The sequence below is a fragment of the Arvicanthis niloticus genome, chromosome 16 (genome assembly GCF_011762505.2).
Source record: "Arvicanthis niloticus isolate mArvNil1 chromosome 16, mArvNil1.pat.X, whole genome shotgun sequence".
NCBI lineage: Eukaryota > Metazoa > Chordata > Mammalia > Rodentia > Muridae > Arvicanthis > Arvicanthis niloticus.
In genome coordinates this window covers 37,667,031-37,694,553 of record NC_047673.1, presented here as the reverse complement: position 1 = coordinate 37,694,553, position 27,523 = coordinate 37,667,031, and the positions used below count along the sequence as shown (strand labels likewise).

At 40.7% G+C, this 27,523-nt stretch overlaps 1 protein-coding gene across 1 annotated transcript in view; it reads left to right on the top strand.

Annotated features, from left to right (window-relative positions):
- Positions 1–30: 30 nt before the first annotated feature.
- Trappc11 (trafficking protein particle complex subunit 11) overlaps positions 31–27,523 on the top strand; it is a 43,716-nt gene continuing 16,223 nt past the window's right edge. The window contains exons 1-22 of the mRNA XM_034520214.2: positions 31–201; positions 2,518–2,743; positions 3,784–3,953; positions 5,276–5,346; positions 6,418–6,532; positions 8,191–8,290; positions 8,628–8,701; positions 10,446–10,542; positions 13,555–13,688; positions 16,059–16,206; positions 18,555–18,648; positions 19,287–19,366; positions 19,458–19,536; positions 19,621–19,675; positions 19,999–20,144; positions 20,801–20,862; positions 20,957–21,089; positions 22,285–22,415; positions 23,722–23,877; positions 25,609–25,796; positions 25,900–26,048; positions 27,365–27,486. Of these exons, the coding sequence (XP_034376105.1) occupies positions 2,540–2,743; positions 3,784–3,953; positions 5,276–5,346; positions 6,418–6,532; positions 8,191–8,290; positions 8,628–8,701; positions 10,446–10,542; positions 13,555–13,688; positions 16,059–16,206; positions 18,555–18,648; positions 19,287–19,366; positions 19,458–19,536; positions 19,621–19,675; positions 19,999–20,144; positions 20,801–20,862; positions 20,957–21,089; positions 22,285–22,415; positions 23,722–23,877; positions 25,609–25,796; positions 25,900–26,048; positions 27,365–27,486 (2,508 nt within the window). The 5' untranslated portion in view covers positions 31–201; positions 2,518–2,539. The remainder of the gene's footprint in view (positions 202–2,517; positions 2,744–3,783; positions 3,954–5,275; positions 5,347–6,417; positions 6,533–8,190; positions 8,291–8,627; positions 8,702–10,445; positions 10,543–13,554; positions 13,689–16,058; positions 16,207–18,554; positions 18,649–19,286; positions 19,367–19,457; positions 19,537–19,620; positions 19,676–19,998; positions 20,145–20,800; positions 20,863–20,956; positions 21,090–22,284; positions 22,416–23,721; positions 23,878–25,608; positions 25,797–25,899; positions 26,049–27,364; positions 27,487–27,523) is intronic.

Below are 27,523 nucleotides of genomic sequence, written 5' to 3'. Positions count from 1 at the left end.
ACTGTCACTCAAGCCCAGGAAGTGCTTCCTGTGCTAGCGTAGGCGGGGAAAAGGAAGTCTCGCCTTTTGCTGCACCGTCTGGGGCTGGGGCAGTCGGTTGTTGGTGGCCGAGTTCCTAGACGCCCCTGCCGGCCTTCCTAGCTCTATCGGGGCTGACGGTGACTCGCCGCAGCTGCAGCGGGTCCAGGACGTGCGGCCTGGGTGAGTTGGGCCCAGAGACCTTTCAGGCCAGGCCCATCCCGGCTGGCTTGGGGGCCTGCGTTTCACCCCTTGGCGTCCACGGTTGCTATCTTGGCGTTACTCCTTCATCTGCAAAGAAGAACGCAATTATTTCTAGAGAAGTGGGAGCGGTGGAGAAAAATTTTGTCAGTTTCTAGGACTTTGAGGTTATTCTCCTTGCCCAGTTGCAGCTACTAGAGTCGAATGCTGCGCCCCTAGGGACGGTCTGTTGGACGTCTCTGAATCCTTCCTTGCTTGTTAGCCAGAGTCTTGCATCCCGGACTAGCTGTTTATTGATAGCCGTGGATACTTCTATTATTAGTGGATACTTTGACTGGCTTAGCTTGTTTCTCTTCTACGGTAGCTTGCACTAACCAGGTGATCTGGTGCTGAGGACTTACTTTGTACTTGTCCATGTTCCCTTCCTGTCAATAGTTTGCTTGGTTTCTCGATTATTTTCCAGGAAATCAGGAAGCGATTTCTTTTCTGTGTGTCATTGGAATCTATTCAGCCAACACTTGTCCTGTTCCCTTCCTCCCTCCCTCCCTCCCCCTCCCCCCCCCCTCTCCTCCTCCTCCTCCTCCTCCTCCTCCTCCTCCTCCTCCTCCTCCTCCTCCTCCTCCTCCTTCTCCTCCTTCTCCTTCTTTTTTTTAATTTTCTTCAGCATAAGAAGGACCATTGCAAGTGCCCTAGCTTGTAAGGTAGAGTAAGGCAGGGATCGCTGGTGCAGTTTTCATGATGTTGTCGGAACAGATTTGCTGTAATCAAGAGCTACACTGTCAGCTGTGAGAGACAGTGGGGGGGGGGTTGGGGCTATAGAGCACTTGAAATCGGCTAGTCTGAACTGAGGGTGTGCTGTTCCTATAAAATACACACAGGGTTTGAAGACGATGCACAAGTAGGTTTTTACAAGTTCATCAGTAACTTACAACAAAACCCCACATCTTTCTTTTTCTTTTTTTTTTTTTTTGGGGGGGGGAGAGGGGTTGGGGATATGGGGACCGTTTTTTTTGAGATCTCCATAGCCCTGGCTGGCCTGAAACTGCCCTGTACACTGTGGAATTTGAAGTAATCCTCCTGCCTCTGCTTCTTGAATGCTGGGTTTTCCGGAGTTTGCTTTCTGAGCCAACTTCTCTTTTCCCTTCTCACATAACTGCTGGAAATTGTAACATTATTTTTGTAATTTCAAACTATATACCTCTCAGGTGGTACTAATTAAAACAACTTTGTAAGTTAATGCTACTTCCCCTTATAGTCATCCTGTATTAAAGGGCCACAGCTATTTCTTTGGAGTCTCTAAGATTATCAAGGGAAATGGCCCTTTCACACTCTTGTCTAGGCTGTTTGGTTGGTATTCGGCAAACTGTGGTAGCCATGTTGTGTTTTGACCACTTCTATTTCGATCTTCATCTTCAATTCCCCAGAAGCAGGTGATTTTTCTGCCCTCATAGCACAGCCCTTACCAAAAAAATTTTAAAGCATTTCTTGCCAGCTTATGTTGTAGATACATTATTTCTGGTAAGCTTTCCAACTCATGTTTCAATATCCAATGTTCCTTTAGCATTTGAGCATGAGGTAGCTAATTAGTAAAGGTAACTAGCTTTTCAGTTAGAAATAATCCGCATTTTCCGGATCAAGTGGCATTTGACACTTCAATTTTCCCAGAGATTACGTTGTATAATGTGATGATGACATTCACTTCTTTAAAGATGCATGTGATAAATCCTTTCAGAAATAAGAAATTGCTTAAAAAAATGTAGTGACACTTTTGTTTGGAATAAGTTTCATATAATCACTTTTTTAAAGTCAGTACATACCTGCATATATTGTAGACTTAGCTAAAGGACACAATACAAATATGTCTTAGGAATTTCCATTCATTACCTTTGTCTCTTCTAGAGATTTCCCTTTACCTATTATATCATCCTATATTGTAAAAATCAAAAAAAGCAACAAATAATGCACACTTTACATGAATTATATTCTAAGTATTGAGAAACTGGATAATTGTAATTCCAAAGAAATCAGAGAAAGTTTTATTTTTTAAGTATATGTAAATCAATAATTATTTTTTGATTTGTCTGAAAATTGAGTACAACCTTTTCTGTGAAATTAAAAATAGCAGTACAATTAGTAATTTTAATAAGTCTGACTTAGTAATTAAAATTTTCACTTTGCTCTCTTCTATTTGTTTGACTGTGTATAGGCAGAGACTTTTGTCTTTTTGCAAGGTTTATAATTAGATACTGATGTTGGTTTTTAAAATTAATTATGACTATCTTGATGTTTGTATTTCAGATTTTTCCGTGACGTCTTAAACATGAGCCCCACACAGTGGGACTTCCCTGTGGAGTTATGTTGCCGGCCTATGGCTTTTGTTACACTTACTGGTCTTGATGTGGTATATAATGCTGTCCATCGAGCAGTCTGGGATGCTTTCTGTGCCAATCGGAGAGCTGACCGGGTACCAATTTCTTTCAAGGTGCTCCCAGGTGACCATGAATACCCCAAATGTAGATCAAAGGTAATGACATAGGATCACTTCATTCATTCATAGCCGCTGTCCTCTTCCTCCTTCGAATCCTCTTCCAATTATGTGTGCTGGAAGACTCCTGAGTTTATCAGGGTAAAGGTTACCATTGTGCCTAAGGAAAAACAGGTATTTTCATGTACTATGGGATATGTACATATATTTAATAACACTAACATTTAACCTCAAGAGGACTAATTGCAATGCTTTCTATACTATGAGCCTACATATTTTTCTTTTTAAAAATTAATTTATTGTGTGTGTGTGTATGTGTGTGTCTGTGTGTCTGTGTGTCTGTGTAGGTCTGATGACAACTTGTAGTGTAGTTCTCTTCTAATATGTGGGTCCCGAGGATTGAACTCAGGAACTCCTAGGCTTTGCAGAAAGTGTCCTTTCCACCTACCCCCTCCCTCCTCCCTTTTCATTAAAATACCCCTCCCCCATGTCTCTATAATTTTAACAGTCTTCTTAATAGGAAGATGTCACATTACCCATTCATCATTGCAGCTTCATGTAGAATCCATGGCCTTTGCAGTTAGGTTCAGCTTCCCCCCATTTTAAAACCATTTTTAGTTTATCTACGGGGAAGGTGAAATGCTGTCAGGGCAGTACGTAAACAAATGAAGGCATAGTGGATTGTAGGTTGTTTTACTGTTTTACAGGAATAGACATGGGAACAGGGAAGAGCTGCAGCAGACCAGCAGACCTGGGAAATAGCTCAGTACCTTTTACAGGAGCTGAGAGCCTTGCCATTATTGAGACTTTATTTATTTATTTATTTATTTATTTATTCATTCATTCATTTATTTATTTTGTTCTGGCCATTCTTCCTCTCATGGGAAGTGTAGTGTTTGTGTGGTTGAGGTTCCATTCTGACTTAGACACTCACACCTTTAATTAATTTCTGATGGGCTGACTTTCTCATCTTAGAAACGGGTAGTGTGCATACATACAGGCGTGTGAAGTGCCTGGCACTCTGGAGGTGGCATTCGCTGCTTTTCTTTCCAGCTAACTTCTTTTGTCACGGTTGGCAGAGAACTTCCTATGAGTGGTACATCCCTAAAGGGATCTTAAAGACCGGCTGGATGAATAAGCATCTGAACCTGGTGCCAGCGCTGGTGGTCGTGTTCTATGAACTGGACTGGGACGAGCCTCAGTGGAAGGAAAAGCAGTCTGAGTGCGCAACTAGAGTGGAGATCGTCAGGTACGGCTGTCGCCGCAGTGGTGCTCACAAGTGTCTGTTCTCTAGCGACTTCCATGTTTGCGGTATCAGGGACTTGTGTTCAAGGCCAGCACTCTGACCCTGAACTGATTCTCCTCAGCCCTGTTCACAACACTTCTTGGAAGTAACCAAATAGTGTTTAAACTGCAATGGGTACTCTGAGATTGTTAACTTTTGAAACGTGTTCTGTTTCTAAGAGGTGATAATAAGTGTTAACAGTATGGTTAATATGGCGCCCAGGATGTGAAGACATTTAGAAGACAACTTGGCCTGGAGTTCCAAATTTTCATCTTATGCTATGGTCTCTTTGGGAGATAACAATTTATATCAGGCCCCATAAGATGCTTTTCTCAACATTTTTTTAAAGATATATTTTATTTGTGTGTGTGTATACATGTGTATGTGTGTTCAAGTGACTGTGTGTATGTGCGTATGTATCCTGGAGATTGTGACAACTTAGGAAAATGCATCCCATCCCAGGAGCTGGCATTGTAGGCTGCTGAGAACCACCCCACAGTGGTTGCTGGGGCTTGAACTCTGGACTCTGGAAGGACAGCAAGAGCTCTTGAATGCTGAGTCATCTCTCCGTGGCTTTCATAAGACACTTACAATTTGTTTGTCATTGTTGTTTATGTACATGATTTGTATTTGTGTTCATGTGTGCCATGATGTGTTGGCGTCAGAGGACAGCCTCGAAGAGTTTGTTCCCTCCTTCAACTTCACATGTGTTTTGGGGCTCTAACTTAGTTGCCAGTCTTATAAAGCAAGCACTTTACCCTCTGAGTGTCTCACTGGTCCCCCCTGCTTTCTGATTATGTAGTTCTAAGATAATTATTCTGGATGATAATGTATCACTATGAAAAAGTTAACTGATTTTTATATAGAAGTGGATGTTTAAATTTTACATTAAAGTGGTCTTTACACTTTATGTAAAAAAGTGTACATAAATTCATGTATTTGGGAGGCAGGTCATGTGTGTGGTCAGAGAGCAGCTTGGGGGAGTCGGGTCTCTGCACTGTGTACGGTTGGAGAGTCCAACTCAGGCCGTCTCAGTGGACCTGACGCTTCCTTCTAAAGCAGTTTTTAGTAAGATTATAAGCTTGTTATGAGACTATCCTTTGAAAATGGAAGTCATTATGGGAATGCAATCACTTGTAGGGAAAGACTTATTCTGCTCTTAATGGGTTTTTAGTTGAAATTTCTCTTCTGTTGAATTATAAAGTTTGTGTTTTATATGAAGCCTGAAATAGTTTAGGTAAAACAAGTTCCTGGCTTTTTAGTTATATTGTTTTTTTCCATCACAGGCAAAGTTTGCAAGGGAGAAACACAAAAGTTGCAGTCGTCCTGATTCAAAAGAAAACGCCTTTACCCCCAGGTACAGAAGGTTCATTGATTGCTTTATTCTCCAGTTGCTCATCCAGGAGGGAGATTTTATTTAATTGTTAAGTGTTTTGCATGTTCATTTGGGGGGAATGACAGGATGCTAACTTTTAAAGGGACAAATAAAAGGCCAGAAAGATGGCTCAGCAAGTAAAGGCATTTGCTGATGGCCTGAGTTCAGTCAATTTCTAGAACCCACTTGGTGGAAGGAGAGAATCAATTCCTGAAAGTTGTCCTCTGACCCCCACAGATGTACTGTGTCTCAGGTACACACATACATACATACATGCACACATACACACACACATACAAATAAATGAATGTTGTAATAATTCACAGATGCCCGTCAGACATTGCCGTTTGCAAATGCTGAGTCCTGCTTTTCCTCTCTGCTTAGCCCCTTGTTTGCATGTGTTGCTGCTGAAGTGCTACTTACTTGGCTGATTTTAAATGTACTCTTACACAGAGAAACGCAAGATCTGTAATACTGTCCAGGAAAACCTCCTTTACAAGAGTCTTTCTTTTTTTGTTTGTTTGTTTGTTTGTTTTTCGAGACAGGGTTTCTCTGTGTAGCTCTGGCTGTCCTGGAACTCACTCTGTAGACCAGGCTGGCCTCGAACTCAGAAATCCGCCCGAGTCTGCCTCCCAAGTGCTGGGATTAAAGGTGTGCTTCACCACTGCCCGGCTACAAGATTTCTTTTCTTTACCTTCCCAGCTTTTCATAATCCAGGATAATTTTTCTCACCATGTTGAGCATTCTGAAGTTTTTGGAAACTTTTTTCTTGAATGAATGCTTCCATTTTTATTTATGCTTTGGAACAGCCATGTGATATGGCTTGAGCATTATTTGTCCTATCTGTTGCGCTCAGGAGAAAATTCTGCAGTATTTTCCAGACAAATATGAACACATTAACTTCTAGGAGCCCTAATTCCTCAGGGAGAGCAGAAGCCCTACTGCCATGGTGACGGACCTGGAACTTTATTTCTGATTACAAACTTGAGTAAATTTGACTACAGAAAACTGACACCTTTCCTTTGTTTCTGTTTGTCTGGTGCTTGTCAACAGGAGAAGATGTGATTGCATCTGAGCGGGCTGCAGCTTTATGCAATGTGTGTGAACTCTCAGGCAAGTCTCTGTTTGTGCTGCCCCACACTGACCACCTTGTGGGCTACATTATAAGGTAAATCAGAGTTGTTGTTCTTAAGAAGGGAAAGTTGGTAGCTTAGACCCTTTTATTTACAAACAACAACAATATTCATAAAAACATTGTGGATGGTGAAATTCAGCTAGGCAAACCACTAAATGAATGGACTGAAAGGAGTCTGAGACCAGCCTGGTCTACATTAGCAAGTTCCAGTCTACCTGGGGTACATAGTAAGACCCTGCATCAGAAACAAGCAGTGGGGATCTTGGTACACTTGCCAAGATTCCCAGGCTATCTCTATAACTATTTAACCTGTTTTGCATAAAAGCAGGGAAGAGTTTAATTCCAAGTAACCAGGGTTTTTGCTTTAAAATTGCATTTATTTATTAATGACTCGGGGGACAGGGACATGCACATACCACACAGGTCAGGGGACAAATTAGGGAAGTTGGGTCTGTCCTTCTGTTGTGTGGGTCCCTGGGATTGAACTGAGTGAGGTTGTTTGGCAGGGCAGCAAGCACCTTTCCCTGCTGAGCTGTCTTACCAGCCCAAAGTCTAACTTAGTTTAAAGGATTAACCAGGCCAACTTATCTTCAGGTCTGTTCTGCTTGATTAAAACATGTTTTATCTGAGTACACAGCTGTTTGGAAACTGAAAGGAGCTTATCTTTGACATTTCCTGAGGTCATAGAGATGGAACTAACTTCTTTGAGAAGGTTATCTTCTCATCACTGAGAATAACATGTAAAGATAGTTCTGGTCTCTCTTAGTGTTCCTGCTTGTAAAAGTTTAAGGACAAGTTTAAGTTAACATTTGTTTTAAGATTAGAATCTAACTTTATTTTCGTATTTTAACATTTTCTTTGAAATTTTAACGTAGAAAATCCAATTAAAGATACATATCTACCAGGTATGGAGGCAGATGCCTATAATCCAAGCACTGAGGAGGCAGAGGCAGGAGGGTTGCCAATTTGAGGCCAGTCTGGGCTACACTAGTGAGTTTAAAGCCTGCCAAGATTACATAGTTAGACCTTGTCTATAAAGAAGTAAATAAAATATTTGATTTTAAAATTTGTCTTACTCTGATTTCCTCAGATATGGTAAAAAAAAAAATCTTTTGAACATAGGTTAAATTTAGGTTTTACTCCGAGAAGATCCCTTGTCGTCCATTGCCTGTTCTTTGCCCATGGACTCACTTTTCTTTCATGCCCTGCACAGTTGCCTCTGGCCGTCACGTTCCCCAGTACAGCGTGAATCGCTTACTGGTTTTGTGCAGATTTCTTATTAGTGTTTATATAATCTCAGATTTGTACGATGAAGCAAAACTTTAATAACATTAATGTTATTTCTATCTCATTTGTCAATTGTTTTTATTCTCCCCAGATGTTTTCTCATTCTTTTAAACAATAAATATTAGAAAAATAAAAACCAGTGAGATCACCTAATTTATATAAATTATAAGTTTTTTTTATTTTAAATCTTGTATATCCTATGTTGTAAATGGTTTTCAGTGGTATTAGGGGAAGTCTTATTTTAGACTTTTCCTCCAAGAAATTTAGATTATACACTGCTTTGTTTTCCATCTTAATTATGAAGTACAGTGTTGGTCCACAGATTTGTTGTCAGTTCTCAACAAATACTGTTCTTAAAAAGACTTTGCTTTTGAGTAACTCTGTTTCTTTTTTTTTTTTCACAGATTAGAAAATGCGTTTTATGAGCACGCCCAGACCTATTACTACACTGAGATCAGAAGAGTGAAATCTCATAAGGAATTTTTGAATAAAACAACACACCAGGTACATTTGAAAAAATTAACCGTTACAGGTTATTTTGGGGATGATTCTTATTTCTTCAGTACTGATATTTTAAATTGTTTAGTACTTTAAAAGTATTTTTTAAACTCTTAAAAATGAATTTGTTTTTAAATTAAGAGTCTTTTGCCCTTTCTTTCAAACTCTTACCTGTAAGGGCTCTTGGAAGTCTTTTTAATCATGTCTTTTTTTCTTGGTATCATTGTGAATTTAATGTTTAATAACTTCCTTCATATTTTAATGAATCATAATAAGTATCATTTTACCTTTAAAGTATGTATGTAATCATTCTTTAATCATTCTTTTGTTTGTTTTTAATCAGCTTTTGTTTGTTAGACATCAGTTCAAAATAGCTTTCTTCAGTGAGCTGAAACAAGATACACAAAACGCCCTGAAGTAAGTTTCTGTTTTTAAACTAAATCTTTGTTAAAATCTTGATGTTAATGATCCTATACAAACAGCCATCTGTCTCAGTCATCTTGGTTTTGTTTTGTTTTTTTTTTTTTTTTTTTAATTGAGACAGGGTTTCTCTGTGTAGCTCTGGCTGTCCTGGAACTCACTCTGTAAACCAGGCTGGCCTCGAACTCAGAAATCTGCCTGACTCTGCCTCCCAAGTGCTGGGACTAAAGGCGTGCGCCACCACTGCCAGGCAAGATTTTCATGTCATAGTCACATACTTAATAAATAGCTTCTTTCATTTTAATCTTGGAAATAAATTGTTGTAAAACTTGCTGGTCTAATTTAACTGAATTGCACGATTTAAAGGCAGCCATGTCACAATTGTCCTAATTTTTCTATTTGCAGAGTCAGTAAAATTTTTGCAACTAATTTTCAAAGTATAATAAACACTAAATATTCATTTACTTAATTCAAATAAGATTTTATCATTAATTGTTTAGTTTATTACATCATGTTCTATTTGGTGCTTATTTGCAGCTGTGTGGACATGCACAGATATTTTATTCCTTTGTTTTACCAACTGCAGTTTAATAAAACTTGACTTTGAGTGTTAGCTCAGATTTTTGAATGTACACTGGCAGTGTGGAAAGGGATTTAAAAATGAATCATTTATTTATTTATCTTGTAATTGAGGAGGTGGAGAAAAATAGCAAGAGATCAAAATACTACTAGCTGGCTGTAATGTAGTTTGTTTTTATCGGTGGATGAGTGAGTGGTATCAGGTAAGACCATCAGTTTTAGGTCTGCAACCTCTTACTGGAGAGAAGAGTACACTTCGCCTGTGTTACACTTTCGGATTGTCTCCCTTCTCAGGGCTGGTTTCTGTCCTCAGTCTCCTGTACTCCATGTGCTGAGGAGGCTCTCCTCTTCAGCCTCTAAGATTAGTATTATTTACTTAGCCTTCGTTTTTACCTGGCCACAAAACACTTCCTTATTTGTTCTGTCTCGTAAACCATCATTACTAAAATTACTTTTCATTGAGAAACTTACAGTAGTATTTAAAAACAAACAAAGAAACAAACCTTATCTGGACATGGTGGCATATACCTGAAATCCTTAGATCTTGGGAGGCCAGAGCAGGAGGACGTTCAAGGCCAGCTTGGGCTGAGTAACAGGCCTGTCTCACAAGTACACACACACACACACACACACACACACACACACACACAGAGTTTATTAGCAATGTTGTTTTGTTTTGTTTGAGACAGGGTTTCTCTATGTAGTCCTGGCTGTTTTGAAATCCATGATATAGAGCAGGTTGGCCTTGAACCCAGAGATTCTCCTGCCTTTGCCTCCTGAGTGCTGGGATTAAGAGTCTGCTGCCACACCCAGCAAACAATGTTTATTTTTTAGTGTAATTCTAGATAACCATCCAATTTGACCTCCATTTTCAACCTGTTTTCTACTTGTTGACTGGCTAGTTAATAATAGAGCAGTGAACAGTAGGATGAGTTTTTTGTTTTGAAGTCATTGATTGGTAATCAACAGATAATTCTTACAGCATTGGAGATGGATTTTATATATATGTACATATACATATATATATATATATATGTTCTTATTGAATTGTTGAGTGGTTAGAAATGTTACATAAATATTGTCTGTTATAATAATATTGTTCTTAGGAATCTTAAACATTTATTTATATCATAATTAACCACCCTCCTTGTGTTTACATTAGGAATTATAGGACTGCCTATAACCTTGTACATGAATTGAGGGCCCATGAAACCAATATTCTGGAAATTAAGACGATGGCAGGATTTATAAACTACAAGGTATAGTTCTGTTTTGAAATAAAGGAGATTTACTTTAAATGTTACCTTTTTAAAATATAAAACTCAAAATCAATTTCTTGATCCATAAAGGTGGTATTTAGTGAATTATGTTCTTTTTGATGTTCTTTTACTCAAGAATGGCTTAGAGTCTCAGCAGCCTCATTGTAAGAGTGTATTTTCAATTTATAGATATTAATTATTAGAACTTGAGAATTTTGCAGTGTTTGTAAGAAAAAGGAGTAGTAAGAAGAGGGCCGCCTCTCGTTGAGTTTTAGGAGATGCAGCATGACAATTGTGTGAGCATCTCTTGGCTTCATGACTCGACCGTAGAAAAGATACATCTGTGCGCTTGCGTGGGCTATGTTTTGTTTTTTGAGAATCGGTATCACTAGTGCTGCATAGACTGGTCTCCAGCTCTGGGGCTCCAGGGATCCTCCTGCCTTAGCCTGCCAGGGCTAGTACCTGGGACTACAGTGTACACCGCCACTGCCGGCTCAGCTCACTTTAGAGAAAACCTAACTGTTGTCCTAGCATGTTATGCTTGTGTATAGTAGAGATGTTCCTGTTTGTCCTGTGTCTGTCTGTCCCACTCCACCCCTGTGCTGTGGCCTGTTCCCTCTTCCCCCACCTCTCAGGGACAAGGCTGTGTTGTTTTCCCGCTCACCTTTAAAGGTGTCTGCTACCAGAAGGTTGATGGATAGTAGAGAACATTTTTAGTGAGCACAAATCTCAAAGTGGCTGTTCCTCTACCTGACAGTCCTTTTTAGGAAATTTTTTCACCAATTACGGTAATATCTGTAACTCAAAATCTGTGGATAGTTACTATATTTTCAAATAGGAATATATTGGAAATAAGCCAATAAGTGATTGGTTATATACATTTTTATGGGGCATTAATACAATTAAGAATGTGGCAGCTCTATTCATTGAAGAAATGACAAGGTAGCTGTGTGTCTTAGTTTGGTTTCTATTACTTCGATAAAAACCATAACCCTGGTTTATAACCTTCCTACTGCTGCAACCCTATAATACAGTAATAGATTCCTTATGGTTGGTGACCCCCAACTGTAAAATTATTTCATTGCTACTTCATAACTGTAATTTTGTTACTGAATTATAATATAAATATCTGTGTTTTCCAGTGGTTTTTAAGGTTTATGAACCATTTCCAATGGTTACCAAAGGAGTTGTGACCCACAGGTTGAGAACCATTCCTTTAACTAAAAGCAAGCTGGGGAGGATAGGGTTGGTTTGCTTTAAATATCTCAGGTGCAGGTCACAATCCGTTGAGGGAACATAGGAGGTTGGAGCTGATGCAGAGGCCATGGAGGGGTGCTGCTTTCTGGCTTGCTCTTCATGGCTTGCTCAGCCTGCTTTCTTACAGCACTGAGGACCACTATCCAACCTAGGGGTGGTACCACTCATAGAGGGCAGTCAAGAGATTGCTCTGAGGCTTATTGGCTGTCCATCTGATGGAGGCATTTTCTCAGTGCAGAGCTCCTCTTCATAGGTCTGTCTAGGTTTGTGTCAAGCTGACAGAAGCCAGCTAGCACAATATGATACTGTTAGTTGAAGAGTGTAAGGTGTAACTCAGCATACTTAGCCTGATGCCACAAGGCTCCCAGGTTATAAATGTGAATATACTCACACTTACCTGTCTGTAGACTATACTGCCTATATGCTAAACACTAATTGCCTCTGAAAGAAAAATTCCATGACTGAAGGACATGATGGATAATAAACTTATGGGGCTGGGAGCTGGCTTAGTCGGTAAAGTGCTTGTGGCACAAGCATAAGGTCCCAGGTTCAGATCCCCAGAGGCTATGTAAAAGCTGGGTTCCTATAATTGTAGCACTGCCTGGGATGGGGGGTGGGATGGGGCAGACAGGCTGATCCGGAAGGCTCTTTGGTGGGCCAGTCTGCCTGTAACTGTGAGCTTCAGGTTCAGTGAGAGACCCTGTCTCCTGATTGAGATGGAGAACAGTAGAGCAAGGTCCTGGGAAGTCGTCTTCTGGCTTCTGCATCTGCACACAGGTATACACGCATACCACACACATACATACATACACACACACACACACACACAGACACACACACGTGCACACGTACACATAAAACACACACACACACACACGTGCACACGTACACATAAAACACACACACACGTGCACACGTACACATAAAACACACACACACACGTGCACACGTACACATAAAACACACACACACACACACGTGCACACGTACACATAAAACACACACACACACACACACGTGCACACGTACACATAAAACACACACACACACACACGTGCACACGTACACATAAAACACACACACACGTGCACACGTACACATAAAACACACACACACACGTGCACACGTACACATAAAACACACACACACACACACACACACGCACACGTACACATAAAACACACACACACACACACACACACACATTGTTTTTCGTATATTCCTTTGTACCTAAGAAATAAAATTGAAAGTTGTTGTAAGCATATGGAAATAAACGTAGGCTTTATGTCTTTGGGTTTCTGTTTACCCTCAGTTCATGCAGCTCATACCATTTCTGAAACATGTAGAGTTAGCATTCCAGGAAAAAAAAATTTAGAAATTTTGTGTTATCCTTGTTTTGATGTATAGGCAACTAAACCTCGATAACGCAACAGAAAAATTTAGTTTTCTGACAGTTCTAATACTCAAAGTCAGTCTCTCCTGTATAAATTCCTATTGGAAATAGTACAGCCCATTATTATATTCTTTTGATATAATTTTCTAAAATTCTATGTTTTGAAAAGCTTTTGTAAGGCGTAGGACAAATTTAGTATAGTGAATTATTTTACTTCATTTCTCAAAACATTCTGATGGAGAGAATTCTGTATTACAGAGAACTTCAGAGAAGGAGATTATGTAGTCTCTTAGAGTTTTCTTTTGTAATGTGTATGAGTGTATCTTCAGACTTCTCTTATTTGGGGCTTTACATGTTTTCAGATCTGTAGGCTGTGTTTTCAGCACAATACCCCACTGGATGCCATTGCTCAGTTTCGGAAACACATTGACTTGTGTAAGAAAAAAATTGGAAGTGCGGAGCTGTCCTTTGAGCACGCTGCGTGGATGTCAAAACAGTATGTTTAAGTTGCATTTTCGTGATATTTTAAAAATAGAATGTGGGACTTGAAGAGGTGGCATCACCTAAGGCATTGACTCTAAACTGAATTGAGTGTGTCTTTGTTATTAAGTTGGGTTTTAATAATATATCCTAGGTATGTATGTGAGAATAGTATATATTGATTGGTGTGATTTCTTGATAGAAATTGGGAAATTTATGCTACTGTCTTTTACATTCAATATGTATTCACCCGATTTACACTTTGTGTTTACATTCTGAAAATATAAGAATGCACAAAGCAAAATTGCTGCTTGATGGAGCTTAGTGTTTGTCTCAGTCTGGGTTCCTCTTGCTGTGATGAAGCGCCATGACCAAAGCAGCTTGGGAGGAAGGGCCTTGTTTCATCTGGCACTTCCAGGCCACCGCCTGTCACTCAGGGAAGTCAGGTAGAGCCTCAAGACCAGAACCTGGAGGCGGGAGCGAAGCAGAGAGCAGGGAGGAGCACTGCTCCTGCTTGTTCCTCATAGCGTACTCAGCCTGCGTTCTTCACCCAGGACCACCCTCCCACAGCAACTGTTGTTCATCAAGAAAACGCCCCACAGACTTATGGGAAATCTGTCGGAAGTATTTTCCCAGTTGAAGTTCTTCTTCCCATGTAACTCTAGCTTGTATCAATTTAACAAGAAAAACAAACAGGACAGATGACTTGTCAACTTGACACACCAATCAATATATTACTGTTAAACTATAACCTTACATTTCTTTTTTATTTTAATACCACAGTATAAAACACAAATACTTTTAAAAGTTCACAGTTTTTTAAAACGCACTTTAAGATTATTTATTTTATGTATGTAGGCTCTCTCTTCATATACACCTACGTGCCAGAAGAGGGCATCAGATCCCATTATAGATGGTCCTGGGCCACCATGTGGTTGCTGGGAATTGAACTCAGGAACTCTGGAAGAGCAGTCAGTGCTCTTAATCACTGAGCCATCTCTCTAGCTCCAAAGGTCACAGTGTCAAAAAATTCAAACACGTGAAACATACAGTCCCTTTAAAAGAAAAATTCAAACTTTCTCTAAAATAGCCAAGGTCTTCTGTCAATTATTATAAAGTAGGAAACAAGATAAAAACTGTCTTATCTCAAGAAGGAAGAATCAGGGCAGTCACAGTCAACTTAAAACCAAAACCCAGCAGTAGAAGGAATTCAGTGCTTGATGTCAGGGACCCACTCCTGACCTGGGTTCTCCAGAGCCTAGGCACTTCTCTTCCCCCACAGCACACATGGCCTGTCTCATAGGCTCAGGCCACCTCCACTCCACAGTAGCTGCTGTTCTTGGTGGTTGTCCCATGGTCCTGCTATCTCCAGAATACTGGGGTCTCTACTGCAAATTGGCTGTATCTTCATTGGAAGCCTCTTGTGGTCTCTCACACTGCAAGCCTCAGTCACTCTCTGATGTCTCTGTAAACCTGGTAACCTCAAAGATGTCACCTGGTTTGGCTGCCAGCTTGAGATGTGGCCTTGGCCTCCTTTGGACCCCAGCTGGTGTATGGTGACCCTGAGGACATATTCCAAGAAGATTTCACTTCAGTGATGCCTGTCTCCTCTTAATCACACTAATTTCTCTAACCAGCTGTTCAATTAAAGCACCAGTTAGTGTTAGTACTGCAGGTCCTTTGTTAGTCATAGCTGATTCTTCAGCTCCAGTTGAGGAGACACCATAAATTCTTAACACAATGTCACACAAAATGGCCCTGGTAAAGGCTTTGCTTTCCCCTGAAATTTCACAAGCCAGGCCCCCATCGTCTGCATATCTCTCAACACTTATCTTTCAAAAGCCTAGCATTGAACCATCAAGTTTTTTCATCCTAAAGTTCCAAAAGCCTTCACAATCCATTGCATGATAACATGAGCAGGTTACTATCCCATGAAGCTGGTAGCAATTTCTGAAGGATTTCTTTCCTATTGCTGTGGTAAAATACCATGACCAAAAGAACAATTTGTGGGGCAAGGGCGGGCGTATCTCATCTCACACTGCTGAGTAACAGTTGATCACTGAGGGAAGCAGAGAGCAGGGAGGAATGTAAAGTTACTTCCAGAAACTTGCTTATTCCAGAAGAGTGAAGGTTAAGATCTAATACAGTGGTGCAGTCGTGGGCTTGAGTTAAACACTTCACAGATGACTTAAACAAAGACCATGCGTGCATGTAACTTATCAATAGTGTGTGTTGTTATTTATAAATGATTAGCTGTTACTCAGTAGCTTTATTTACTAACATACTATATTAGCGGATGGTTTCCAGAACAAATAATTAGAAGTAAGCTGCTTTTCCCTTCCCTTCACTACTCATTTCTTTTATTTCTTGGTTTGTTCTCTTTAAGATTCCAGGCCTTTGGAGATTTATTTGATGAGGCCATTAAGTTGGGGTTGACAGCTATTCAAACACAGAACCCTGGTTTCTACTATCAGCAGGCAGCTTACTATGCCCAGGAGCGGAAACAGCAAGCAAAAGCCCTCTGTAACCACGATGTGAGTCCCGGCCTGCGTCACCTCTCGCTCAGGACACTGATTAACCTCCCTTAAGAGAAGCGAGGGCTCATGGTATTAGGTCCCCCCTTGTCTTTGAATATCTTTTGAATTATTACGACTTTCTAGTTATAACTCAGGAATTCCATGAGTAGGGTATTTCTGTTTATGTCTTGTATGTATTAAGATTTTAAGTTTTGGATTATTGTAATTTGAATATAGTATTTTTTTTTTTTCGAGACAGGGTTTCTTGTGTAGTCCTGGCTGTCCTGGAACTCACTCTGTAGACCAGGCTGGCCTCGAACTGAGAAATCCGCCTGCCTCTGCCTCCCAAGTGCCAGGATCAAAGGTGTGCGCCACCACGGCCCGGCTGAATATAGTATTTTAATAGATATAAAAACTTGGTTTTGTAAAGAAAATGTGAAGTGAGACATTAACAAATAAAATTTAATAGGACATGAATTAATTCTGCTAAAACATAAATTGAGGAGCTTTCAACAGAGGCACGATCTCAACACAACATTTCGCTTTCAGAAATAGGATGATGGGTCTTTAGAGGAAGCACCAGCTTAGTTTTCCAGTTCCTGTAGGATTGATTACTGTTTGCATTGTAAAATAGAACATTTTTTAAAAGATTTGTTTATTTTTATGTGCATTGCTGTTTTTCCTGCATTTATGTCTGTGCGATGGTTGGTGTCAGATCCCCGGAACTGGAGTTACAGACAGTTGTAAGCTGCCGTGTGGTCCCAGGTCTGGAAGAGCAGCCACTACCCTTTAGCTGCTGAGCTGTTGCTCCAGTCCTATAAAATAGGAATATTATAAGAATTTATAATATTAAATTATAAATATTATTATAAATTATTAAAATACATAACAACAGGGAAACACGAGAAAACAAAAGTTTTGAAGAATATTCAGTGTTGTGCAGGAGAGATGGCTCAGTGGTTAAGAGCACTGACTGCTCTTCCAGAGTCCTGAGTTCAATTCCCAGCAACCATGTGGTGGCTCACAACCATCTGTAATGAGATCCGATGTCCTCTTCTGTGTGTCTGACAACTACAGTGTCCTCATATAAATAAAATAAATAAATCTTTAAAAACTACTCACTGTTAAGGTGAAATGTATGGAGTGTATTTAAGTGGAAAACGTGGGTTGAGAAATTATGCTAATCGGTTACAACTATAGTTTTGCATGATAATATGTGAGAATAATGTATATATTCTTAACAAGTGGCAGTAGACTTCATTAGTAATTGGATTTTTTTTTCCTTTTGGGTGTTTTATAATTTTTCAATAATGTGGTTATATTACAGTTTGGTTTTAAATATAAAAAAAGGAAAAAGTAGTATAAATATTTTCTTTCTAGTGTCAAAAAATACCGTTTTCTACCAATAACAGAACTAATACAGAATAGTGAAGAAAAGGGAGTCCTTCTTTAGTACTCCATATGACATTTTTATCTACATAGAGAGCATCTTATATATGAAATACATACTAACCATCATTTGTAATAGTTTCCCTACTTTATTATAGCAAGGTGAAAAAATATGAGAAAAAGAAGTCAGTTACTGTGAATCAGCACAGAATCAGATTTTAGTTTTTACATGATTTCTTGTTTGTTTTTGCTTTTGTTTTTCAAGACAAGGTTTCTCTGTATAGTAGTGATTGTTCTGGAACTTAGTCTGTAGACCAGACTGGCCTTGAACTCAGAGATGCCCCTGCCCCTGCCCCTGCCCCTGCCCCTGCCCCTGCCCCTGCCCCTGCCCCTGCCCCTGCCCCTGCCCCTGCCCCTGCCCCTGCCCCTGCCCCTGCCCCTGCCCCTGCCCCTGCCCCTGCCCCTGCCCCTGCCCCTGCCCCTGCCCCTGCCCCTGCCCCTGCCCCTGCCCCTGCCCCTGCCCCTGCCCCTGCCCCTGCCCCTGCCCCTGCCCCTGCCCCTGCCCCTGCCCCTGCCCCTGCCCCTGCCCCTGCCCCTGCCCCTGCCCCTGCCCCTGCCCCTGCCCCTGCCCCTGCCCCTGCCCCTGCCCCTGCCCCTGCCCCCGCCCCTGCCCCTGCCCCTGCCCCTGCCCCTGCCCCTGCCCCTGCCCCTGCCCCTGCCCCTGCCCCTGCCCCTGCCCCTGCCCCTGCCCCTGCCCCTGCCCCTGCCCCATCATTAAAGGTAGGCAGGCACCACCACTGCCCACTTGAGTTTTTGTAAGATTTCTAAATGTTAGTAAAGGATGTTAAAATATTTATAATGGTGCTATGTAACCAAGTACTTGATTTTTATATTTATGGATATCTCTTTATTCAATCAAAGATTGGGTTTGGAGTGGATGACCTAAACTCTTCTACGGATTTGTTCTTTGATTTCAGGCTGCTGTGGCGTACCCCAGTCCTGATCCCTTAGACACACAGACAGGTGTTCTTGACTTTTATGGACAGAGGCCCTGGAGACAAGGAATACTAAGTAAAGAATTTTCCTGTCTTTTTCTCTTAGCCTCAAGAAGACAGAGTTAGCTGTCATACTGTTTAATGCCTGATGGAATTATATTGACATGCATACATGGACTTTTAAAACCTTTTAGACTGTGGTTTCCTACTCTGTTTATTTGTTTCTAAGATTTGAATGGTTTCTTTCTTTATATATTAAGAGTCCTAATGAAAAGTAATGATATTGTTAAAACATTTGAGTATTTAAGCATTCAACTTTAATGATTTATTTAACATTTTAAAGTGACATTGCCATGTACTGCCTTAAGCAGCATTTCTGGTCGCCTTCTGCACTCTGCATATTTGATGGAGCAGCATCCATGGCAGTTTGCACCTTAAGTGCTAGTGTATCACACACTTCAGTCATCCATAGAGTGTGAGGGGATGGATAGCACTCAGCAACTGGGGAAAGAACATCAGGGTTAGGAATGTTCTTGTAAGAACAGAGACGGCAGAGAACTCTCCAGGTCAATAACGCTGTCTCTTAGAATTGTTAAGATTCTAGAATATTTGCAAGTCTTTAGTGCACACGTTATTCAAAGTGAGGGATTCAAGGAGCATGTGTGAAGAGTTGTGTTACGTGAGCTAAGATTGGTCGCTTCTTGTCTTGCGTAGGCTTTGACCTCTCGGACCCTGAGAAAGAGAAAGCAGGAATTCTTGCCATCCAGCTGAAGGAGAGAAGTGTTGTCCATTCTGTGAGTCTCTTTCCCCAGTATAAACTGTTTGCCCACTATTCTAGTAAAATCCTTTTCATTCCAATGTCGCATACCTTCTCTCTCCTGACAGGAAATCATAATCACTCTTCTGAGCAATGCTGTTGCACAATTCAAGAAGTACAAGTGTCCACGGATGAAAAGCCACCTTAGTATGTATGCCACCACGTGCGGTTCTGGGCTGCGCAGAGGAGTGCTAACTTACTCACACCTTCTCTTCCTTTCTTCCTTTGCAGTGGTTCAAATGGGAGAGGAGTATTATTATGCAAAGGATTATACCAAAGCTTTGAAGTGAGTCATATTGTTTATTTTCACAAGTGCTCTGATTGCCTTACAATGGAAATGGGAAAGACATTTCTATGGAAGGGTTTGCTGTTACTGTGTCTGTTTTTATTAAGGTCCAGCTGTGTGGTATTTTCCCAAGTGTCCTCTGGTAGCATAACCCTTCCTTAAGGGTTTTAAGGAACCTCAGGTTTAACTCTGTGTGAACCATGTCTGTTAGACCACTCCAGTAGGCTATTTTGTATTTACACAAGGTTAGGAACACACAAGCAGTTTCTCCGTAGACTATCAGGCCTGCGGAGAAGCCCTCTCAGTGGCTCTTCTCTTGTCAGGCTGCTGGACTACGTGATGTGTGACTACCGGAGCGAAGCGTGGTGGACTCTCCTCACATCTATACTGACGACAGCCCTGAAGTGTTCCTACCTCATGGCCCAGCTAAAAGATTATATTACGTATTCTCTAGAGCTCCTTGGAAGAGGTAAGTGATGCTTTTTCTGTAAAAGCCCAGCTCACACAGTTGTTTGCATCATAAATATTTTTTAACTGGAATTTTTCACTGTCAAATATTTAGAAGTGCTTTTATTCTGGGTATGGTATAGCGCATCTTTAACCCCAGCACTTGGGAGGTCAAGGCAGGGAGATCACTGTAAGTTCAAGGTTAACTTGGTCTACTTAGTGTGTTCTACAGGGCTATATAAAGACCCTGTCTCAGAAAATAAGTAGTACTTTTATTATATAAAATTCACCATGTTTGGTCATATCAGAAGTACTTACTGTAAAATATCTAAGGGGCTGAAACATTACCTCTGGTACAGTGCTTGCCTGATTTCAACTCCCAGTACCCATGTTAATGCCAGGCACGGTGGCCTGTGCTTCTAAGCCTAGCCCTGGGGCTTTGCCTACAGGAAGATCCCTATGACTAGTCAGTCTGTCATAATTGGTGAACTCCAGGCCAGTGATCGACTCTGTCTCATAGGAGGTACACGTAAAGAATGTGTTTTGTTAGGGTTGGAGAGGTAGCTCTGTTCCACACACCCTCAGGAAGTTTATAGTTGCCTGTAATCATAAACTATAACTGTAGGGTGATGGTCTGACCTGCCTGCCTTACAACTCTATTTTCTTTCCTTATTTCAGCTTCAACTCTGAAAGATGACCAGAAATCTCGGATAGAAAAGAACCTCATGAATGTTTTAATGGTGGGTTGTAATTCCTTGTAGAAAATGTACCTGGCTCTGCATCTCTGTATGTTTTTCCTCAATTAGTTGGACAGCATTTGAATTCTCATTGCAGAACGAAAGCCCTGACTCTGAACCTGACTGTGATGTCTTAGCGGTGAAGACTGCTCAGAAGCTGTGGGCAGACCGGGTCTCTCTGGCTGGCAGCAGTGTCTTCACAATAGGCGTACAGGACTTCGTGCCATTTGGTGTGTAGCTAACATCCAGTGCTCATAGGGACCCTTTGTCTGAAGTGAATACATGCAGAATAATAAATATGAAGGAAATCAGAGTATAGCCTCTCGTGGGTAACCGTGAGTCCTATTTTTCTCTTCAGTGTCATAGCAATGTGCTATCAAATGTTTTAACATCAACAGGTATTTATTGAACAATTGTGGGTCATGAAGACTTTCATCTCATTTATTGTGACTTTACAACACCACGGGAAAGAGCAGTTTCTAGTTTTGTCTTATTTTCTTTTTTTAAAACCATGTTTTATTTTATGTATAACAGTATAGTGCACATCAGCAGTTCTCAGCCTTCCTAACGCTCTGACCCTCTAATGCAGTTCCTCGTGTTGTGGTGACCTCCAACAGCACAATTACTTCTCTGCTATTTCATAACTAATTATGCTAGTGTTGTAAGTCATAATGTATATTCTAATATGCAGTATATCTGATATGTGACTCCTAAAGGGGTCATTACCCACAGGTTGAGAGCCACTGGTTTATGTATTAAATAACACTATAATAGAATGATTTGATGTTGTATACATTTGTTATACGTATATAATTCACAATTTAAATTTGCTTAGAAAAAGTGAACTTGAAAAAAATTATTCTGGGGGGAGGGGTTTTGCAATCTGAAATATTCCCTTGTTCAAATACTTATATTTGTTTATTAAAATATACTTTGCTTATTTATAATTCAAGTATAATATGAAGTGTCCTTGAGAAAATAGAATTTTGAAGTTGTATGTGTTAATGTCTAGGCAGGTATTTTGAATAAAATAATTCAAAATTGTTCTGTTCCTTTTGACATGAAGTTTTTATGGACAAAGTGTGGTTTTAAAATTTAAAAAGTTTTGAAGCTGGGCAGTGGTGGCACACACCTTTAATTCCAGCATTTGGGAGATAGAGGCAGGTGGATTTCTCAGTTGGAGTCTAGCCTGATCTACATAGTGAGTTCTAGGACAGCCAAGGCTACATAGAGAAACCCTGTCTCAAAACAAACAAACGGCACCCTCACTCCAATGTTTTTGAAGCTCCTTTGTTTACCTTTCTTTTCATAAGGAGTTGTGTTTGCCTTGGGTGAGGACACTGAGTAAGGAGGTGGTGAGAGGAGACGATCAGGCCTGCACTAATGCCTGCTACTGTGTGACCGCCCTTCTCCTTTGATTTCTAGTACAATGCAAAGCCAAGTTCCATGCTCCGAGTTTTCACGTGGATGTTCCTGTTCAGTTTGACGTCTATCTGAAGGCTGACTGTCCGCACCCCATTAGGTTTTCTAAGCTCTGTGTCAGCTTTAATAACCAGGTAGTGTACCCACTAATGTTCCCACTGTGTGCATGTCATTGCAGCTCTCAGTAAACTGCAAAGTGACTAGTGACGTTTACATCTTATTGCTTATCTGATTTTGGCTAGATTTATTTAGGAAAAATGTATTTGTATTTCCAAAGTCTTGCAATTCAGTGTTTTTTCTACTCTTAATTTTTTTTTTTTTTAAATTTCTGGCTTAAGTAAGCCAAGAATACTATTCTTAGGTTTTATAATGTGTAGCTTGAATTTCAATATTCACTGTGAAGCTAGTCTAATTTTAAAAATCATTTGCTTCATTTGTTTTACCATTGTTAGTTTTTGTTTTAGAATTAATGTATGCTTGGTTTAGAAATACTGGAATGGAGTGGACAAACTTGATGTGCACAGTGAACCTGGGCCCCTGCAGTCCTGCCCTGCAAGAGGCAGGACTTCTCAGCCTACTTCCTAGACAGTCTAGTATTCTATGCACACATCATTTTCATACTATAGGCATATAAGCATTTTAAAGTGTGATGGACTAAAGCCGAGGGCTGAAGTCTAGTCTCTCACCGAGGTGCTCACTTAACAATTATCTTCTGATCACCCAGAAACTATATCAACCCTTTAACCAACACATGTATTGAAATTCACAATATTCTCATGGTGAACCTAAAAAGATACTGTGTATCAACACACACACACACACACTCACTCACACACACACACACTCAGGCACACACAAATAATATTAAAAAATAAATACTTTTTTTTTTTTTTTTTAAAGGAAAGAGTGATTGATAGTACTTTCCATTGCAACAAAAACCATATATTTTGTTTCTCCTTCAGAACTGGTATTTCAAAGCTTCCAGAAATCAGGCTGTGTGTGCTAAATTTTTTTTTTTTTCTTTGTGTTAGCAGTGAGTAAGTTCATGAACTCAGCATCAAAATAATTGTTTTTACATGAAAACTAGTACATAGTGCATTAGTGATATTTGTGCTGGAGCCATGTTCTCAGCCTTCCTGTGCTGTGACCTTTGATACAGATCCTTAGGTTGTGGGGACCCCACCCATAACGTGATGTCATTGCTACTTCTACTTCATAACCGTAATTTTGCTACTGTTATGAAGTTTAATGTAAATATGATGTACTGGATATCTGGTATGCAGCCCCTGCGAAAGGGTGTCTGTTCCCCAGAGGGTCACAACCCACTGGTTGAGAAGCCCAGGCTAGAACTGAAAGACCTTTGAATCACTTAGTGCTCAGTGTTGGCAAGAGATCTGCTGTCTGCTGCTGGCTGATGATGGGCCACTCCCTCTCCTCCAGGGCTACAACCAGTTCTGCGTATTGGAGGAGGCGTCCAAAGCAAGTGAAGTCCTAGAAAACCTGACTCAAGGAAAGATGTGCTTAGTTCCCAGCAAAACAAGAAAATTGTCATTTAAATTTGTTGCAAAAACTGAAGATGTGGGAAAGAAAATCGAGGTAAATTATGAAATTTGCTTAAAAGTAATTTGAATGGCAAAAGTAGTGTGTTTATGTTAAAACTGTAAATCATGCATTCATAGTCGCTTGGTGGATTTCCTTCCATGTGCTCTTTGTCAATACATTTGTACTGTGAGATGATTTTCACAGAGACTGGGCCTGTGGATGTAGTTCAGTGGTAGAATGAATGCCTCCTGGCAGGCACACGGTCCTGGATTCAGTCCCTAGCATGAAGGAGGACAGTGGAATTTACTGGGCATCATGCTCTGTTCCTGGCTTTTTTCATCAGTAGTATTATAAGTAGACATTATTTGCTCTGAGCTCATAAGACTAATCTCATTTTTTTTTTAAATGAGTAAATTATCAGTTAAGGAGTTTTCAATGATTTATATTACATAATATATCAAATATATATAACAGGACCTAATTTTGACTTTACCTCTTTAGTGTTCAAACATTGCTGTTTGCATACATTTAAAGAAAATGAGGATACATTAATATTTTAGCAGGTTGATATAGTATAAGATTTGAGAAGCTCTTTGGAGCTGTATCGTGAAAATAGTATTTTATGTCATGTGTCCTCTGGAGCCAACTGCATATCTTCAGTTCTAGCCTAGCTTGTGAGGTCCAGGGCTTTCTAACCTGTGTGTCTCAGTCATTCATCTGTAAGATCTGGGGTTTGTGGGGTCATCAGTCCATTCCATGCTGACAGTGTTTACGGCATAGTAAGCACTCACCGAATGCTTGGTGTCCATGACTTAAAGAGAGTGGTTAGCTGGGTCAAACCTTGGGACCATTGTTAAAATGTATGCACATAAGGTTATACTTCTTACATTTGCATAGCAACCTCTCTCAAGTAAGCAGATTTCTTATTGACTAATATCCAACACTTAGTTTCTTCCCTTTAAAAGTCCTTGATGACTTGACAAAACCTACTTAGATGTCTCACTGCTGTAGTTGGCAGCATGAACCTGGGAGAGCTGGATTCAAGTTTCAAGCAATAGCCAACTTTATTCAGAGCAGCGGACAGTCTGTATCTTGATGTTAAGAAGGGTCACCTGAGTAAAGATGTCATGAATTCAAGCTGTATATAATCACAAGGACAATGCATGAGGCTTCCATAGAGGTACAAACAATAACAATAGCCAGTTGTGATAACTGACCTCAAGTAAACTGATCTGCCCCCTACACTGGGAGAGGCACAAAAGCATAATCCAAGAACAGCTAGCTCTATGTTTTTTGAAGAAACTGAGGTCATGAAACTTGTTTTCTTCCTAAGTGCTCAGAATTCCCCTTCCACAATTCCATTCTTGGGCTGTGTTTTGACACCTAGAGCTGTATTTTATTTTTTACTTGGTATCTGAGGAAACCTATCATTATAGTTAATAATTCTGTGTTGGATTCTTTCATAAATGGGCTTATCTGAAAGTAGTATTCGGTTTATAAAACATTTCATTACTAGCACTATAAGTACTTACAGCAGAAACGTTTGTGGGATTAGATACTAGTTTGTAAGTTTATCAGTGATACTTCATACATGTAGGCCTTTGGAAGTTGAGGGTATGGCTGGTACCCGGCTGGGGTGAGCGCCTAACAGCAGGTGTTTTGTCCTTTTCATCCTGTGGTGACTAGGTGAATGTTAGGTGTGATCGTCCTCACTGTGGATAGATTGACAGGGGACAATGACAAGCAGGTATGTGATGGTGTTTCTGGTGTGCCTTCTTTTTTCAGATCACCTCTGTGGATCTCTTTCTGGGCAGCGAGTCAGGCAGGTGTGTGGTTTTGAGCTGGCAGGGAGGAGGAGGGGATGCTGCTTCCTCCCAGGAAGCCCTGCAGGCTGCAAGGTCTTTCAAAAGGCGGCCAAAGCTTCCTGACGACGAGGTTCACTGGGACAGCATCATAATCCAGGCGAGCACGATGTAAGTGTACTTGGAAAACATTGAGATTGTCTCACTTCCTTTAGAGGAATGCTTTACTTACTCTGTTTCTTTAAGCTGCTTATTGAGCTATTTCTTTTCAAAGGATTATTTCCAGAGTCCCAAACATTTCTGTACATCTGCGACATGAGCCTCCTGCTCTAATGAATGAAATGTATTGTTTAGTTGTAACTGTTCAATCCCACGAAAAGTCTCAAATCAGGGATGTGAAGCTCACTGCTGGCCTAAAGCCAGGTAAGCATTCATTTTGTAAGTTTATAATCGTTGTAAGTTGCGTCAGTATCCATGTATTATGTTGGTTGAAAAGGCACTGTGGTTTTTTTTCTACTGTTGAAATTTGCCATTTAATATTAGAATACACTAGTAAATGTGGTTATATTAAACATGGTTTTAATGTGGATTTCTCACTTTTTTGATAATTACTGTTTATTTTATATTTATATTACACTATGAAAGTTGTGTTACACAAAAAAGCAGGATTGAGTGATTTTCTTTAATAAATTTTTTGGTTGTATAAACTTTTCTTCATTTGGGCATGAGTTGCATGTACCATAGCGTGCCTGCGGAGGTCAGAGGACAGCTGTGGGGTTGATTATCTCGCTCCGTCCTGTGTGTCAGGTGGTCAGGCTAGGCAGCATGTGCTTTTACCTGTTGACCCACTGAGCGGTTTTCTCATACAAGTTAAAAATGAGTGCTAAAGCACTGGAGGTAGCTCACAACATCAGCAACACATCTGGCCTGCTCACACACACTGTGGTGGCGGCTCAAGAGCTGCGGGAAAGGAAACGACACTGGAGGAGCTCAACGAGCAGCCCTCAGAAGCTGACCGCTGGAGAGTGCTCTTCAAAGCTGGTATTTGCAGGCCTGGATGAGAAGTTGCCAGAGGTTTAAGGCAAGTGGGAAAGGAAAGTGCCCGCAACAGATGCCTCCGTGAGCTGACTGAAAAAGAAAAAGTTCATCATTTTGAACTGTCGCTCTCATATGAGGAACAACAGGAGACTTTTTCTGATTAGATGGTGAATCTAGAATGATTGAATGGATGGATGGATGGATGGATGGATGGACGGACTGTATAAACCAGCTGGCAATGACTAGCTCTGTGGTGGAGAATCAGCTCCAAAGCACTTTGTGGAGACAGATTTGCAACAGCCCAGCTCACAGTCACTGCTGCTCTGCCGCTCCTTTGATCCAGTGCAGCCTTCTGTGGGGAAGCACTCCCACAAGCAGCAGGGTGCGCTGCTTGCCAGGAGTGTGCCCAGTCCCTGAGCACAGATGTTTACACTGTAAGAGTAAAGCTTCTTTCGCATTGGCAAAAATATATTGACTATAACAGTTCCAACTTTGATCCATAAAGATGTGTTTGAGCCCAGTTCCAGTGAATTAAAACGCACGGTCTGGAACCACAATTCCCTTCACACCAACATAGGAACAAGGTAAACACCATCGCATCAATGATAGGATATTTATTTAAAAGATGCTATGATAGAGTGTTCTTCTTATAGTGTCGATTATTATAATGTCCTGAAACACCACTCTGTCAACCTTCACAGGGCAGGATGCCAACCTGACTCAGAAAACTCATGTGACACTTCACGGAGCAGAGCTGTGTGATGAGTCCTACCCAGCCCTACTCACTGACATTCCTGTGGGAGACTTACACCCAGGGGAGCAGGTGAGCATGGCCAGCAGGGGCTTCAGAGGACAGGAGG